At 52.0% G+C, this 17,101-nt stretch overlaps 1 protein-coding gene across 1 annotated transcript in view; it reads right to left on the bottom strand.

Moving 5' to 3' along the window:
• The window catches only part of LOC147098459 (polyunsaturated fatty acid 5-lipoxygenase-like), an 83,148-nt gene that overhangs the window by 27,731 nt on the left and 38,316 nt on the right, over positions 1 to 17,101 (bottom strand). The window contains exons 6-9 of the mRNA XM_085970142.1: positions 10,746 to 10,918; positions 5,232 to 5,378; positions 2,214 to 2,417; positions 24 to 110 (exon numbers count right to left, since the gene is read on the bottom strand). Of these exons, the coding sequence (XP_085826268.1) occupies positions 24 to 110; positions 2,214 to 2,417; positions 5,232 to 5,378; positions 10,746 to 10,918 (611 nt within the window). The remainder of the gene's footprint in view (positions 1 to 23; positions 111 to 2,213; positions 2,418 to 5,231; positions 5,379 to 10,745; positions 10,919 to 17,101) is intronic.

Below are 17,101 nucleotides of genomic sequence, written 5' to 3' on the forward strand. Positions count from 1 at the left end.
CAGGTTTTTACAGTTCCGCTTACCTTGTCAAAGAGGCCATGTTCACAGATCAGCTGTTCCCTCGCTTTGGTGTTGATTGCAATTGTAAATCGTGTGTGAGGCACCAACAGCTGAAGAGATGCACAGGGGGAAAGGAGAAGGAAGCTTTCAACGTGGTGACAAATAGCCGATTACATTTCAAAATCACTTTGAAAACAAAACTTTTTAAATATCCCAAACTAATCCCATTGGCCCACACTCTTCCCCATAGCCCTGTATCTATCCGATACTAATCCTACTGCCCCGCATAGGAGACTGGTCAAGAAGGTAAGAGCCCATGGGATCCAGGGTGCCTTGGCGCGTTGGATCCTAAACTGGCTGAGTGGCAGGAGGCAGAGGGTGATGGTCGAAGGTTGCTTTTGTGACTGGAAGCCTGTGTCCAGTGGGGTACCTCAGGGATCGGTGCTGGGTCCCTTATTGTTTGTGATCTACATAAATGATTTGGATGAAAATGTAAAAGGTATGATCAGTAAGTTCGCAGATGACACGAAAATTGGTGGGGTGGTAAATTGCGAGGAGGAAAGCCTCAGGCTACAGGACGATATAAACGGGTTGGTCAGATGGGCGGAGAAGTGGCAAATGGAATTTAACCCTGAAAAGTGCGAGGTGATGCATTTTGGACGGACAAATAAGGCAAGGGAATACACAATGAGTGGTAGGACCCTAGGAAGTACAGAGGGTCAGAGGGACCTTGGTGTACATGTACATAGATCCCTGAAGGCAGCGGAGCAGGTAGATAAGGTGGTTAAAAAGGCATATGGGATACTTGCCTTCATTAGCCGAGGCATAGAATATAAGAGCAGGGAGGTTATGATGGAGCTGTACAAAACGCTGGTGAGGCCACAGCTGGAGTACTGTGTGCAGTTCTGGTCGCCTCACTATAGGAAGGATGTGATTGCTTTGGAGAGGGTGCAGAGAAGATTCACCAGGATGTTACCTGGGATGGAGCGCCTCAGCTATGAAGAGAGGCTGGACAGGCTGGAGTTGTTTTCCTTGGAGCAGAGAAGGCTGAGGGGGGACCTGATTGAGGTGTACAAAATAATGAGGGGCATAGATAGGGTAGATAAAGAGGAACTTTTCCCCTTAGTAGGGGGGTCAATAACAAGGGGGCATAGATTCAGGGTAAGGGGCAGGAGATTTAGAGGGGATTTGAGGAGGAACTTTTTCACCCAGAGGGTGGTTGGAATGTGGAACTCAATGCCTGAAAGGGTGGTGGAGGCAGGAACCCTCACAACATTCAAGAAGCATTTGGATGAGCACTTGAAATGCCATTGCATACAAGGCTATGGACCAAATGCTGGAAAATGGGATTAGACTGGACAGGGATGGATGGGCGGCGCAGACACGATGGGCCGAAGGGCCTCTTTCTGTGCTGTAAAACTCTATGACTCTATGACTCTATGACTCTCTCTCCATAGCCCCTCTACACGGTCCCATCAAACACTCCCAGGGCAGGTACAGCACAGGTTAGATACAGGGAATAGCTCCCTCTACACTGTCCCCATCAAACACTCCCAGGGCCGGTACAGCACGGGTTAGATACAGAGTAAAGCTCCCTCTACACTGTCCCCATCAAACACTCCCAGGGCAGGTACAGCACGGGTTAGATGCAGAGTAAAGCTCCCTCTACACTGTCTCATCAAACACTCCCAGGGCAGGTACAGCACGGGTTAGATACAGAGCAAAGCTCCCTCTACACTGTCCCATCAAACACTCCCAGGGCAGGTACAGCACGGGTTAGATACAGAGTAAAGCTCCCTCTACACTGTCCCGTCAAACACTCCCAGGGCAGGTACAGCACGGGTTAGATACAGAGTAAAGCTCCCTCTACACTGTCCCATCAAACACTCTCAGCTGCCCACTCAGAAGAGCACCCCTTTTGACCTAGTGGTACATTTTCCCTATTCCCAGAACAGCCGCTCTGTGGTCATTTAATGCAAATTACTGCTGAATCAGGTGCAGTTTTGCAATGAGAACCTAAGCAAGAGATGGAGGTGACGGTCACTCCATCAATCCGAGCTGGATGAGAACCCAAGTACCAAAAGGGCAATGTCTGACCCAGCAGAAAGGAAACCTTTCCATCATTCGGTTCATGTTGAGCAGGTACAGTGTGAGGGAAGAGCTTATTACTTACATCCTGTGACAATGGCTCAGGGGATCTGAATGAAACATACCTTAAACAGAGGGTGCACAGCTGGTAACTGTCGATACAGAGCGATACCAAACACTTCGGAGAGAAGGTGAGTCCTCAGGAGGTGGGTGACAGTCTGATGTATTTGGAAGTCCGATGACCTCACCCATATTTTTGCCAACAACCAATCATTCGGATCGTCAGTGGGGAGGAATATGGGATTGTCTGGCCCAGGGATCTGTTTCAGCTGTGGAAAAAGGATCTCACTTTATTACTGGTCAGAGGCTCGATCTGGAAATTTCACTGGGTTTTAATCAGAATCCAAATATTATAAAAAGTAAATCATAACTAAATCTGTGGAACGAAAGGCAGAACTTGCAGAAGCTGTGGCAATAAAGCAGACGGAAGAGTAAAGGCGAGTTACTGGACTGAAGAATGGGAAGGAAAGAGTCGTGGCCTTGAAAGGAATGGACTGTCGACCTCAACATGGGACTTGTGAAGTGTTGTTAAATGGAGGGGCTTGGATTCCAGGGACACTGGGATGAGTCTTGGGGCAGGGAAACCTCCTCCGATGGGATGGGCTTTACCTGAATCATCATTGCATGAATTGTAATTAGGACAGGGGGGAGGAATGAATAGAACAACATGGAAGGAATTCATTAATAGGGCAATGGGGGAGGAATTAATTAACAGAGCAGTGGGAGAGGATTACATTAATATGATAAAGGTGAAGGGGCGACAGCGCTGAGCAAAGTCAAGAAAAACAATAAAGAATGAAGCTAGAAAAGGTAGAGGGGCCAGACGTTATAGAACAGGCAATGGGTGAAGAACGTGTTCGAGGGGCGGTTTAAACTTGGGGAGCAGTAGGGAATCTCGGAGCATTGCGAACATTTTGAAAAAGTTAAAGGGGAATCTGGAACTAAAAACAGAAGAATGAGAATATTTAGTTATTTTAAATGAAGAACGGAATCGTATTCTGTTTGGAAAAAGGAGGGAGGGAGCAAGTGGTGCAGCAATAAGGAGATTCAAACTCACCAATAAACCTACAGATATACTTTAGAAGGTACAAGGAACTAAAGAGTGAGGGCAATTGGGTTTAATATAGCAGGCAGTTAAATACCCGGGATACAGTAAATACCCGGGATACAGTAAATACCCGGGATACAGTAAATACCCGGGATACAGTAAATACCCGGGATACAGTACAGATCACTGATAAATCAATAATATGTAGCAGTTAGTAAAACGTGTTGTAGAAATACTTGAAAAATGATCTCGGCGCTCCGACCCCGGTCTCTGCTCTCTGACCCCGGTCTCTGCTCTCTGACCCCGGTCTCTGCTCTCTGACCCCGGTCTCTGCTCTCTGACCCCGGTCTCTGCTCTCTGACCCCGGTCTCTGTTCTCTGACCCCGGTCTCTGCTCTCTGACCCCGGTCTCGGCTCATGGTCTCGGCGCGCCGACCCCGGTCTCGGCTCCCTGACCCCAGTCTCGGCACTCTGACCCCAGTCTCGGCTCACTGACCCGGTCTCGGCACTCTGACCCTGGTCTCGGCTCACTACCCGGTCTTGGCGCTCTGACCCTGGTCTCGGCTCGCTGACCCCGGTCTCGGCTCGCTGACCCCGGTCTCGGCTCGCTGACCCCGGTCTCGGCGCTCTGACCCCGGTCTCGGCGCTCTGACCCCGGTCTCGGCGCTCTGACCCGTCCACAGTGCACATGTCTTTCAGATGAGGCCCCGTCTCTCAGGTGGATGTAAAAGATCCCACGGCACTATTTGAAAAAGAGCATGGGAATTCTCCCCAGTGTCCTGACCAACATCACTAAAACAGATTATCTGGCCGTTATCTCAATGCTGCTTGTGGGAGCTTGCTGTGCGCAAATTGACTGACACATTTTCTACATTACAGCAGTGATTACACTTCAAAAAGTACTTTATTGGCTGCAAAGCACTTTGGGCCAGCCTGAGGTTTTGAAAGGCGCTATAGAAATGCGAGTCTGTCTTTCTGTCTCCCTCTCTCTCTAGCTCTACTGTAATCTTTATGTCTCTATCTAATCTATTGACACGACTCTAAAGTAACTCATCTTTTCCCTCCTAAGCTGTAAATAAACCATTCTGCACAGTGTGGTGAACCTTTATAAATCACCGGTTTGGCCTTAGCTGGAGTTTTGTGTCCAATTCTGGGCATCACACTTTAGGAAAGATGTCAAGGCCTTGGAGAGGATGCAGAGGAAATTTACTAGAATGGTACCAGGGATGAGGGACCAGTTCTGTGGAGAGACTGGAGAATCTGGTGTTGTTCTCCTCAGAGCAGAGAAGGTTAAGAGGAGATTTAATAGAGGTGTTCAAAATCATGAGTGATTTTGATGAGTAGATAGTTTCCAGTGGCAGGAGGGTCAGTAACCACAGGACACAGATTTAAAATAATTGGCAAAAGAAGCAGAGGGGAGAGGAGGAGCGAGTTGTTATGATGTGGAAGCAGATTCAGTCGTGACCTTCGAAAGGGAATTGGATACATGTGTGAAAAGGAGAAACTTGCGGGGCTGTGGGGAGAGAGCGGGGAGTGGGACTAACTGGAGAGCTCGTTCAAAGAGCCGGCACAGGCACGATGGGCCGAATGGCCTCCTTCTGTGCTAGAAGATTCTATGGCCTAGAAATTCGTCTTGGGCGGTGGTGAAAAGTGGGCGGTATCGGATTGGCCGCCCATTATACACAGCGTCTGATATTCAGCTGCATTGACTGCGATAGAACTGAATATCAGGCACTGCGTACAACGGGCGGCCAATCCGACACCGCCTGACATCAATTTCTAGCCCTATGATTCGATGACAACACTCCTGCAGTGTTGAAGACTCACTGCAGTCACGGACTCCAATTCCCTCTTTCACAGGATCTTTAACTTGAAACTTGTTGATGCCTCAGTCTTCCCTTACCCCCACAATCAGCAGACTCCTAAAGCTTGCTGCTAACTAATTACTGCCTTGCTTTGTCTGCTCTTTGACTCCTGTCCCGCTTGGTGTTGTCTTGCTCTCAGGGTGTGCTTTCTCCATTAAAGAGCCCACCTACCTGGATTGCAATGGGAACCAGCTTGTTTTTTGCGTTATTGTACAGCAAGCATATAGGCGCCGACAGGTATTGGGTTGTGCAGGGGTCGGTGCAGTTGGCAGGAACTCCATCCATCATCTCGTAGTCCGCCAAGTAAATGTTGCCTTTCTGTACCAAAATAAAAAGACATGATAGAGTTAGAATGGTTTCTTCACAAATTTCCTCCCTCCTGACCCATGTTTTGGGGTGGGGACGGGGGGTGGGGGCACAGACCCGGGGTGGGACGGGCTCCAAGGGGCACTGACCCGGGGTGGGGCACAGACCCGGGGTGGGGCACTGACCCGGGGTGGGACACTGACCCGGGGTGGGACACTGACCCGGGGTGGGGCGGGATAGGGCACTGACCCGGGGTGGGGCACTGACCCGGGGTGGGGCGGGATAGGGCACTGACCCGGGGTGGGGCACTGACCCGGGGTGGGGCACTGACCCGGGGTGGAGCGGGCTCCGAGGGGCACTGACCCGGAGCGGGGCACTGACCCGGGGTGGGGACGGGGGGTGGGGGCACAGACCCGGGGTGGGACGGGCTCCAAGGGGCACTGACCCGGGGTGGGGCACAGACCCGGGGTGGGGCACAGACCCGGGGTGGGGCACTGACCCGGGGTGGGGCGGGATAGGGCACTGACCCGGGGTGGGGCACTGACCCGGGGTGGGGCACTGACCCGGGGTGGGGCACTGACCCGGGGTGGAGCGGGCTCCGAGGGGCACTGACCCGGAGCGGGGCACTGACCCGGGGTGGGGACGGGGGGTGGGGGCACAGACCCGGGGTGGGACGGGCTCCAAGGGGCACTGACCCGGGGTGGGGCACAGACCCGGGGTGGGGCACAGACCCGGGGTGGGGCACTGACCCGGGGTGGGGCGGGATAGGGCACTGACCCGGGGTGGGGCACTGACCCGGGGTGGGACACTGACCCGGGGTGGGGCGGGATGGGGCACTGACCCGGGGTGGGGCGGGATAGGGCACTGACCCGGGGTGGGGCACTGACCCGGGGTGGGACACTGACCCGGGGTGGGGCGGGATGGGGCACTGACCCGGGGTGGGGCGGGATAGGGCACTGACCCGGGGTGGGGCACTGACCCGGGGTGGGGCGGGATAGGGCACTGACCCGGGGTGGGGCACTGACCTGGGGTGGGATGGGCTCCGAGGGGCACTGACCTGGGGTGGGACGGGCTCCGAGGGGCACTGACCCAGGGTGGGGCACTGACCTGGGGTGGGATGGGCTCCGAGGGGCACTGACCCAGGGTGGGATGGGCTCCGAGGGGCACTGACCTGGGGTGGGACGGGCTCCGAGGGGCACTGACCTGGGGTGGGATGGGCTCCGAGGGACACTGACCTTGGTTGTGGGGCGGGCTCAGAGGGTCACTGACCCAGGGTGGGATGGGCTCCGAGGGACACTGACCTTGGTTGTGGGGCGGGCTCCGAGGGGCACTGACCCAGGGTGGGGCACTGACCTGGGGTGGGGCACTGACCCGGGGTGGGGTGGGCTCTGAGGGGCACTGACCCGGGGTGGGGCACTGACCCGGGGTGGGGTGGGCTCTGAGGGGCACTGACCCGGGGTGGGGCGGGCTCTGAGGGGCACTGACCCGGGGTGGGGCACTGACCCGGGGTGGGGCACTGACCCGGGGTGGAGCGGGCTCCAAGGGGCACTGACCCGGGGTGGGGCACTGACCCGGGGTGGGATGGGCTCCGAGGGACACTGACCTGGGGTGGGATGGGCTCCGAGGGGCACTGACCTTGGTTGTGGGGTGGGCTCTGAGGGGCACTGACCCGGGGTGGGGCGGGCTCCAAGGGGCACTGACCCAGGGTGGGGCACTGACCCGGGGTGGGATGGGCTCCGAGGGACACTGACCTGGGGTGGGATGGGCTCCGAGGGGCACTGACCTGGGGTGGGACGGGCTCCGAGGGGCACTGACCCAGGGTGGGACGGGCTCCGAGGGACACTGACCTTGGTTGTGGGGCGGGCTCAGAGGGGCACTGACCCAGGGTGGGATTGGCTCCGAGGGACACTGACCTGGGGTGGGACGGGCTCCGAGGGGCACTGACCCGGGGTGGGGCACTGACCCGGGGTGGGATGGGCTCCGAGGGACACTGACCTTGGTTGTGGGGCGGGCTCAGAGGGGCACTGACCCAGGGTGGGATTGGCTCCGAGGGGCACTGACCTGGGGTGGGACGGGCTCCGAGGGGCACTGACCCGGGGTGGGGCACTGACCCGGGGTGGGATGGGCTCCGAGGGACACTGACCTTGGTTGTGGGGCGGGCTCCGAGGGGCACTGACCTGGGGTGGGACGGGCTCCGAGGGGCACTGACCCGGGGTGGGACGGGCTCCAAGGGGCACTGACCTTGGTTGTGGGGCGGGCTCAGAGGGTCACTGACCCGGGGTGGGGCGGGTCATCTTGTGCAGGAACTTTGCCTAAATGGCCGTCTTCAGATCTGAGGTTAGACCAGGAGTGTCAGCAAGCTATTCAACTCTGGAATGCTGCATAGTCCGGTGAAATCCTGGTCTCACACCGAAGTGCATAGATGCGAACATTATAGTGATGAGGAGCAGGAACCATGGCCAATTGCCCCTTCCTAACTTGGGGAGGGGGTGTGGGGCTGAGGCCAATTCTCGTGCCAGTTGCGATTGCACCTGGTGCTCTAGTTAGTTATTCGGATAAAAGCACCAATCCCAGTGAGGAACTGCGCTCGCAGGAATTGGGGGCGAGAGTCAGAGATGCAGCAACACTGCGGCGATTCTCCACCCTGTGCGACTGGTGTTCCTCGGAGGATTTACCCAGCCAAAGGTCATCAGTCAAACCGCCGCACCAAACCCCGATGTATAATCTAAATTTGGGCAGCTGAAGGCTCTCGGAGAGTTTGGGGCCTGACACAGTTCTGTTTCTAAGAAAAGTTTCATCTGGAGAAATGCCAGCAGCCTTTCCACAGTTTCTATCTCTTCAAAATGACTGTGCTCCTCAGTAAAGTATTCTACTTGTGAACTGATGTGACTTTATTGTATTCAGTGACCGGAGCTGCTGATTGATGATTTTAATCCCTTTACTCCACATCCCCAGGACCCACCCACCCTGGCATTTCCGGATCCTTGGCCCCGCCTGTCACTGGATTAACATTCTTCACTCCCTGGTAAAGACAGTATCATCAGCGTCAATGCAGTGTTACATTCTGTGTTACCTGGGCGTCAGTTACCCACTGTACATGTGTGTTAGTTACACTCCGCGGTGCCCAGTGTTTAGGGCGGTGTCTGTGTGTTAGTTTCACTCCGCGGTGCCCGGTGTTTAGGGCGGTGTCTGTGTGTTAGTTACACTCCGCGGTGACCCGGTGTCTAGGGTGGTGTCTGTGTGTTAGTTTCACTCCGCGGTGCCCGGTGTTTAGGGTGGTGTCTGTGTGTTAGTTACACTCTGCGGTGCCCAGTGTTTAGGATGGTGTCCGTGTGTTAGTTTCACTCCGCGGTGCCCGGTGTTTAGGGTGGTGTCTGTGTGTTAGTTTCACTCTGCGGTGACCCGGTGTTTAGGGTGGTGTCTGTGTGTTAGTTACACTCCGCGGTGACCCGGTGTTTAGGGTGGTGTCTGTGTGTTAGTTACACTCCGCGGTGACCCGGTGTTTAGGGTGGTGTCCGTGTGTTAGTTTCACTCCGCGGTGCCCGGTGTTTAGGGTGGTGTCTGTGTGTTAGTTTCACTCTGCGGTGACCCGGTGTTTAGGGTGGTGTCTGTGTGTTAGTTACACTCCGCGGTGCCCGGTGTTTAGGGTGGTGTCTGTGTGTTAGTTACACTCCGCGGTGACCCGGTGTTTAGGGTGGTGTCTGTGTGTTAGTTTCACTCTGCGGTGACCCGGTGTTTAGGGTGGTGTCTGTGTGTTAGTTACACTCCGCGGTGACCCGGTGTTTAGGGTGGTGTCTGTGTGTTAGTTACACTCCGCGGTGACCCGGTGTTTAGGGTGGTGTCCGTGTGTTAGTTACACTCCGCGGTGACCCGGTGTTTAGGGTGGTGTCTGTGTGTTAGTTTCACTCTGCGGTGACCCGGTGTTTAGGGTGGTGTCCGTGTGTTAGTTTCACTCCGCGGTGCCCGGTGTTTAGGGTGGTGTCTGTGTGTTAGTTACACTCCGCGGTGACCCGGTGTTTAGGGTGGTGTCTGTGTGTTAGTTACACTCCGCGGTGACCTGGTGTCTGGGGTGGTGTCCCGGTGTCTGGGGTGGTGTCTGTGTGTTAGTTACACTCCGCGGTGCCCGGTGTTTAGGGTGGTGTCTGTGTGTTAGTTTCACTCTGCGGTGACCCGGTGTTTAGGCTGGTGTCTGTGTGTTAGTTACACTCCGCGGGGACCCGGTGTTTAGGGCGGTGTCTGTGTGTTAGCTACACTCCGCGGTGACCCGGTGTTTAGGGCGGTCTTCTTCTTAGGCAGTCCCTCAGAACCGAGGATGATTTGCTTCCACACTAAAAATGAGCTCGCAGGTGACTGATGAGTCCAATGAGGGACCTACATTCTCTGTCACAGGTGAGGCAGACGGTGGTTGAAGGGGCGGGTGGGCGGGGTGTTTGGGTTGACGTACGCTGCCTGCGCTTGGCTTACGCTTGCTCCCAACGAAGAGACTCGAGGTGTTCGGCGCCATCTCGGATGCTTCTCCTCCACTTTGTGCGGTCTTGGGCCAGGGATTCCAGGTGTCGGTGGGGATGTTCCACTTTTTCCAAGGAGGCTTTGAGGGTGTCCTTGATGCATTTCCTCTGCCCACCTCAGGATATCTTGCCGTGCCGGAGCTCCGAGTAGAGCGCTTGTTTTGGGAGTCTCGTATTGGGCATACGGACAATGTGACCCGTCCATCGGAGCAGTTTAGGGTGGTGTCTGTGTGTTAGTTACACTCTGCAGTGCCCAGTGTTTAGGATGGTGTCTGTGTGTTAGTTATACTCCGCGGTGACCTGGTGTTTAGGGCGGTGTCTGTGTGTTAGTTACACTCCGCGGTGACCTGGTGTTTAGGGCGGTGTCTGTGTGTTAGTTACACTCCGCGGTGACCTGGTGTTTAGGGTGGTGTCTGTGTGTTAGTTACACTCTGCGGTGCCCAGTGTTTAGGATGGTGTCTGTGTGTTAGTTACACTCCGCGGTGACCTGGTGTTTAGGGCGGTGTCTGTGTGTTAGTTACACTCCGCGGTGCCCGGTGTTTAGGGCGGTGTCTGTGTGTTAGTTACACTCCGCGGTGACCTGGTGTTTAGGGCGGTGTCTGTGTGTTAGTTACACTCCGCGGTGACCTGGTGTTTAGGGTGGTGTCTGTGTGTTAGTTACACTCCGCGGTGCCCGGTGTTTAGGGCGGTGTCTGTGTGTTAGTTACACTCCGCGGTGACCCGGTGTTTAGGGCGGTGTCTGTGTGTTAGTTACACTCCGCGGTGACCCGGTGTTTAGGATGGTGTCTGTGTGTTAGTTACACTCCGCGGTGACCCGGTGTCTAGGGTGGTGTCTGTGTGTTAGTTACACTCCGCGGTGCCCGGTGTTTACCTTTATCTCTTCTTCAAGCGTGAGTTGGCGTTCCAGGCAGATTTTTACCATTTCATTTGTGACCGGAAGCTTCTCTGGCAATTTGGTGCATTTCTTGAAGATGACGGGATTGCATCCATTGAGGAACTGGTAACCGAACATGAAATCCTCCTTCCAATGCTGCATCACGTACTCTGAAAGAGTCACAGCAGCAATGCACGATGTAGCCGCCACTAATTCATTCATTCATTTCCTCACCACTCTCCTCCTCACCCCGGCTTTATCCCCTTCTCCCCAATTGTCTTGAGGAGGAGGCCACTCAGCCCCTTGGGCTTATTCCGCCATTCAGTTAAATGATGCCTGAACTCCATTTACCCACCCTCGATACCCTTACCCCACAGAAATCTATCAAGTAGCTCCAATTGACCCCCAATATCTATGGTTTTGGGGGAAGAGTTCCAAATTTCCACTCCCCTTTGTGTGAAGAAGTGCTCCTGACATCACCCTGAACGGCCTGGCTCTAATTTTAAGATTATCCCCCTTGTTCTGGACCCCCCCCCCACCAGAAGAAATAGTTTCTCTCTCGCTACCCCATCAACTCCTTTTTAACGTTTTAAACACCTCGATCAGATCACCCCTTAATCTTCTAAACTCGAGGGAATACAAGCCCAGTCTATGCAACCTGTCCTCATAATTTAACCCTTTTAGCCCCGGGATTATTCTTCGCTGCACGCACTCCAAGGCCAATATATTTTTCCTGGGGTGCGGTGCCCAAAACTGATATTAACACAGTCCCGGGGGAACCGCACAAATATTAACACACTCCCACAAATATTTGTTGAGGTGTTAATATTTGTGAGGGTCTCCGGGAGTGTGTTAATATTTGTGGGGGGTCTCCGGGAGTGTGTTAATATTTGTGGGGGGTCTCCGGGAGTGTGTTAATATTTGTGGGGGGGCTCCAGGAGTGTGTTAATATTTGTGGGGGTCTCCGGGAGTGTGTTAATATTTGTGGGGGTCTCCAGGAGTGTGTTAATATTTGTGGGGGTCTCCGGGAGTGTGTTAATATTTGTGGGGGGTCTCCGGGAGTGTGTCAATATTTGTGGGGGGGCTCCAGGAGTGTGTTAATATTTGTGGGGGGTCTCCGGGAGTGTGTTAATATTTGTGGGGGGTCTCCGGGATTGTGTTAATATTTGTGGGGGGGTCTCCAGGAGTGTGTTAATATTTGTGGGGGGGCTCCAGGAGTGTGTTAATATTTGTGGGGGTCTCCGGGAGTGTGTTAATATTTGTGGGGGTCTCCGGGAGTGTGTTAATATTTGTGGGGGGTCTCCGGGTGTGTGTTAATATTTGTGGGGGTCTCCAGGAGTGTGTTAATATTTGTGGGGGTCTCCGGGAGTGTGTTAATATTTGTGGGGGTCTCCGGGAGTGTGTTAATATTTATGGGGGTCTCCGGGAGTGTGTTAATATTTGTGGGGATCTCCGGGAGTGTGTTAATATTTGTGGGGGTCTCCGGGAGTGTGTTAATATTTGTGGGGATCTCCGGGAGTGTGTTAATATTTGTGGGGGTCTCCAGGAGTGTGTTAATATTTGTGGGGGGGTCTCCAGGAGTGTGTTAATATTTGTGGGGATCTCCGGGAGTGTGTTAATATTTGTGGGGGGGTCTCTGGGAGTGTGTTAATATTTGTGGGGGGTCTCCGGGAGTGTGTTCATATTTGTGGGGGGTCTCCGGGAGTGTGTTAATATTTGTGGGGGGGTCTCCAGGAGTGTGTTAATATTTGTGGGGGGTCTCCAGGAGTGTGTTAATATTTGTGGGGGGTCTCCGGGAGTGTGTTAATATTTGTGGGGGGTCTCCGGGAGTGTGTTAATATTTGTGGGGGGTCTCCGGGAGTGTGTTAATATTTGTGGGGGGTCTCCGGGATTGTGTTAATATTTGTGGGGGGTCTCTGGGAGTGTGTTAATATTTGTGGGGGTCTCCGGGAGTGTGTTAATATTTGTGGGGGGTCTCCGGGAGTGTGTTAATATTTGTGGGGATCTCCGGGAGTGTGTTAATATTTGTGGGGGGTCTCCGGGTGTGTGTTAATATTTGTGGGGGGTCTCCGGGAGTGTGTTAATATTTGTGGGGATCTCCAGGAGTGTGTTAATATTTGTGGGGGGTCTCCGGGAGTGTGTTAATATTTGTGGGGGTCTCCGGGAGTGTGTTAATATTTGTGGGGGGTCTCCGGGAGTGTGTTAATTAATTAAAAATGTCCTAGTAAAGGATCCCCTTGGAATGAGTGACCATAACATGGTTGAGTTCCATATTCAATTAGAGGGTGAGAAGGTTGGATCTCAAACAAGCGTGCTGAGCTTGAATAAAGGAGACTATGAAGGTATGAGAGCGGAATTAATTAGAGTGGACTGGGAAAATAGATTAAAGGGTAAGACGGTACATGACCAGTGGTGTACATTTAAGGAGTTATTTTACAACTTCCAAAAAAAATATATTCCACTGAGGAAAAAAGGGTGTAAAAGAAAAGATAGCCATCCGTGGCTAAGTAAAGTAATTAAGGATAGTATCCGACTAAAAACAAGGGCATATAAGGTAGCCAAATCTAGTGGGAGGATGGAAGATTGGGAAGTCTTTAAAAGACAGCAAAAAATAACAAAAAGATTGATTAAGAAAGGGAAGATAGATTATGAAAGTAAATTAGCAAAAAATATAAAAACAGACAGTAAAAGTTTCTATAGTTATATAAAAAGAAAAAGGGTGGCTAAAGTAAATGTTGGTCCCTTAGAGGATGAGACCGGGAAATTAATGGTGGGAAACATGGAGATGGCAAAAACACTGAACAATTATTTTGTATCAGTCTTTACAGTAGAGGACACTAAGAATATCCCAACACTGGACAAACAGGGGGCTCTAGTGGGGGAGGAACTAAATACGATTAAAATCACTAAGGAAGTGGTACTTGGTAAAATAATGGGACTCAAGGCGGATAAATCCCCTGGACCTGATGGCTTGCATCCCAGGGTCTTGAGGGAAGTAGCGGTAGGGATTGTGGATGCATTGGTAATAATTTTCCAAAACTCACTGGACTCAGCAAAGGTCCCGGCAGATTGGAAAACTGCTAATGTAACACCCTTATTTAAAAAGGGTAGTAGGCAGAAGGCTGGAAACTATAGACCTGTTAGCCTAACATCTGTGGTTGGTAAAATGTTAGAGTCCATTATTAAGGAGACAGTAACGGGACATTTGGATAAACATAATTTAATAGGGCAAACTCAGCATGGTTTCATGAAGGGGAAGTCATGTTTAACAAATTTGCTTGAGTTTTTTGAGGAAGTAACATACAGGGTGGATAAAGGGGAACCAGTGGACGTAGTGTATTTAGACTTCCAAAAGGCATTTGACAAGGTGCCACACAAAAGATTATTGCTCAAGATAAAAAATCACGGGATTGGGGGTAATATTCTGGCGTGGGTGGAGGATTGGCTCTCTAACAGAAAGCAGAGAGTTGGGATAAATGGTTCGTTCTCAGATTGGCAACCAGTAACTAGTGGTGTTCCGCAGGGGTCAGTGCTGGGTCCCCAACTCTTTACAATCTATATTAACGATTTGGAGGAGGGGACCGAGTGTAACATATCAAAGTTTGCAGATGATACAAAGATGGGAGGGAAAGTAGTGAGTGAGGAGGACATAAAAAACCTGCAAAGGGACATAGACAGGCTAAGTAAGTGGGCAGAGATTTGGCAGATGGAATACAATACTGGAAAGTGTGAGGTTATGCACTTTGGCAGGAAAAATCATAGAGCAAGTTATTATCTTAATGGCAAGAAACTGGAAAGTACTGTAGTACAAAGGGATCTGGGGGTCCTGGTGCACGAAACTCAAAAAGTTAGTATGCAGGTGCAACAAGTGATTAAGAAGGCCAATGGAATGTTGGCTTTTATTGCTAGGGGGTTGGAATATAAAAACAGGGAGGTATTGCTGCAGTTGTACAAGGTATTGGTGAGGCCGCACCTGGAATACTGCATACAGTTTTGGTGTCCATACTTAAGAAAAGACATACTTGCTCTCGAGTCAGTACAAAGAAGGTTCACTCGGTTAATCCCGGGGATGAGGGGGTGGTCATATGAGGAGAGGTTGAGTAGATTGGGACTCTACTCATTGGAGTTCAGAAGAATGAGAGGCGATCTTATTGAAACATATAAGATTGTGAAGGGGCTTGATCGGGTGGATGCGGTGAGGATGTTCCCAATGATGGGTGAAACTAGAACTAGGGGGCATAATCTTAAAATAAGGGGCTGCTCATTCAAAACTGAGATGAGGAGAAACTTCTTCACTCAGAGGGTGGTAGGTTTGTGGAATTTGCTGCCCCAGAAAGCTGTGGAAGCTACATCATTAAATAAATTTAAAACAGAAATAGATAGTTTCCTAGAAGTAAAGGGAATAAAGGGTTACGGGGAGCGGGCAGGAAATTGGACATGAGTCTGGGTTCGGAATGGTCATGGCCCTGTGGGTAGTGGAGCGGGCCCAGGGGCCGTGTAGCCTTGTTCTGCTCCTACTGTGTTCTAATTCTGTTAGATTTCAGGAGATGGTTTTATTCCTGTTCCTGGCTGGGGTGGAGATCGCCTTTACAGAAGGTAAGTACTGTAGAAAATATAGGGACAGAGTGATCTCCTGGAAGAATTTCGATCGCCTAGATGGGTCGGAGAGGAATTTCCCAGATTTTTTTCTCCCAAATTGGCCATTGGGTCTTTATCTGGTTTTTCGCCTCTCCCGGGAGATCACATGGGTTCGGGTGGATGCAGAGTGACAGAAGATTTGAGGTTAGGATCAGATCAGCCATGATCTTATTGAATGGTGGAGCAGGCTCGAGGGGCCGATTGGCCTACTCCTGCTCCTATTTCTTATGTTCTTATGTTCTTATGTTAATATTTGTGGGGGGGTCTCCAGGAGTGTGTTAATATTTGTGGGGGTCTCCGGGATTGTGTTAATATTTGTGGGGGGTCTCCGGGAGTGTGTTAATATTTGTGGGGATCTCCGGGAGTGTGTTAATATTTGTGGGGGGTCTCCGGGAGTGTGTTAATATTTGTGGGGGTCTCCGGGAGTGTGTTAATATTTGCGGGGGTCTCCGGGAGTGTGTTAATATTTGTGGGGATCTCCGGGAGTGTGTTAATATTTGTGGGGGGTCTCCGGGAGTGTGTTAATATTTGTGGGGGGTCTCCGGGAGTGTGTTAATATTTGTGGGGGTCTCCGGGAGTGTGTTAATATTTGTGGGGGGTCTCTGGGAGTGTGTTAATATTTGTGGGGGTCTCCGGGAGTGTGTTAATATTTGTGGGGGGTCTCCGGGAGTGTGTTAATATTTGTGGGGGTCTCCGGGAGTGTGTTAATATTTGTGGGGGTCTCCGGGAGTGTGTTAATATTTGTGGGGGTCTCCAGGAGTGTGTTAATATTTGTGGGGGGGTCTCCAGGAGTGTGTTAATATTTGTGGGGGGGTCTCCGGGAGTGTGTTAATATTTGTGGGGGGTCTCCGGGAGTGTGTTAATATTTGTGGGGGGTCTCCGGGAGTGTGTTAATATTTGTGGGGGTCTCCGGGAGTGTGTTAATATTTGTGGGGGTCTCCGGGAGTGTGTTAATATTTGTGGGGGCCTCCGGGAGTGTGTTAATATTTGTGGGGGGTCTCCAGGAGTGTGTTAATATTTGTGGGGGGGTCTCCAGGAGTGTGTTAATATTTGTGGGGGGGTCTCCGGGAGTGTGTTAATATTTGTGGGGGGTCTCCGGGATTGTGTTAATATTTGTGGGGGGTCTCCGGGAGTGTGTTAATATTTGTGGGGGTCTCCGGGAGTGTGTTAATATTTGTGAGGGTCTCTGGGAGTGTTAATATTTGTGGGGGTCTCCGGGAGTGTGTTAATATTTGTGAGGGTCTCCAGGAGTGTGTTAATATTTGTGGGGGGTCTCCGGGAGTGTGTTAATATTTGTGGGGGTCTCCAGGTGTGTGTTAATATTTGTGGGGGGTCTCCGGGAGTGTGTTAATATTTGTGGGGGGTCTCCGGGAGTGTGTTAATATTTGTGGGGCTCTCCGGGACTCTCCGGGAGTGTGTTAATATTTGTGGGGGTCTCCGGGAGTGTGTTAATATTTGTGGGGGGTCTCCGGGAGTGTGTTAACATTTGTGAGGATCTCCGGGAGTGTGTTAATATTTGTGGGGGGTCTCCGGGAGTGTGTTAATATTTGTGGGGGTCTCCGGGAGTGTGTTAATATTTGTGGGGGGGTCTCCAGGAGTGTGTTAATATTTGTGGGGGTCTCCGGGAGTGTGTTAATATTTGTGAGGGTCTCCGGGAGTGTGTTAATATTTGTGGGGGTCTCTGGGAGTGTGTTAATATTTGTGGGGGTCTCTGG

The sequence above is a fragment of the Somniosus microcephalus genome, chromosome 29 (genome assembly GCF_052327205.1).
Source record: "Somniosus microcephalus isolate GS21.2 chromosome 29, FLI_Smic_1.0, whole genome shotgun sequence".
In the NCBI taxonomy this organism is placed as follows: domain Eukaryota; kingdom Metazoa; phylum Chordata; class Chondrichthyes; order Squaliformes; family Somniosidae; genus Somniosus; species Somniosus microcephalus.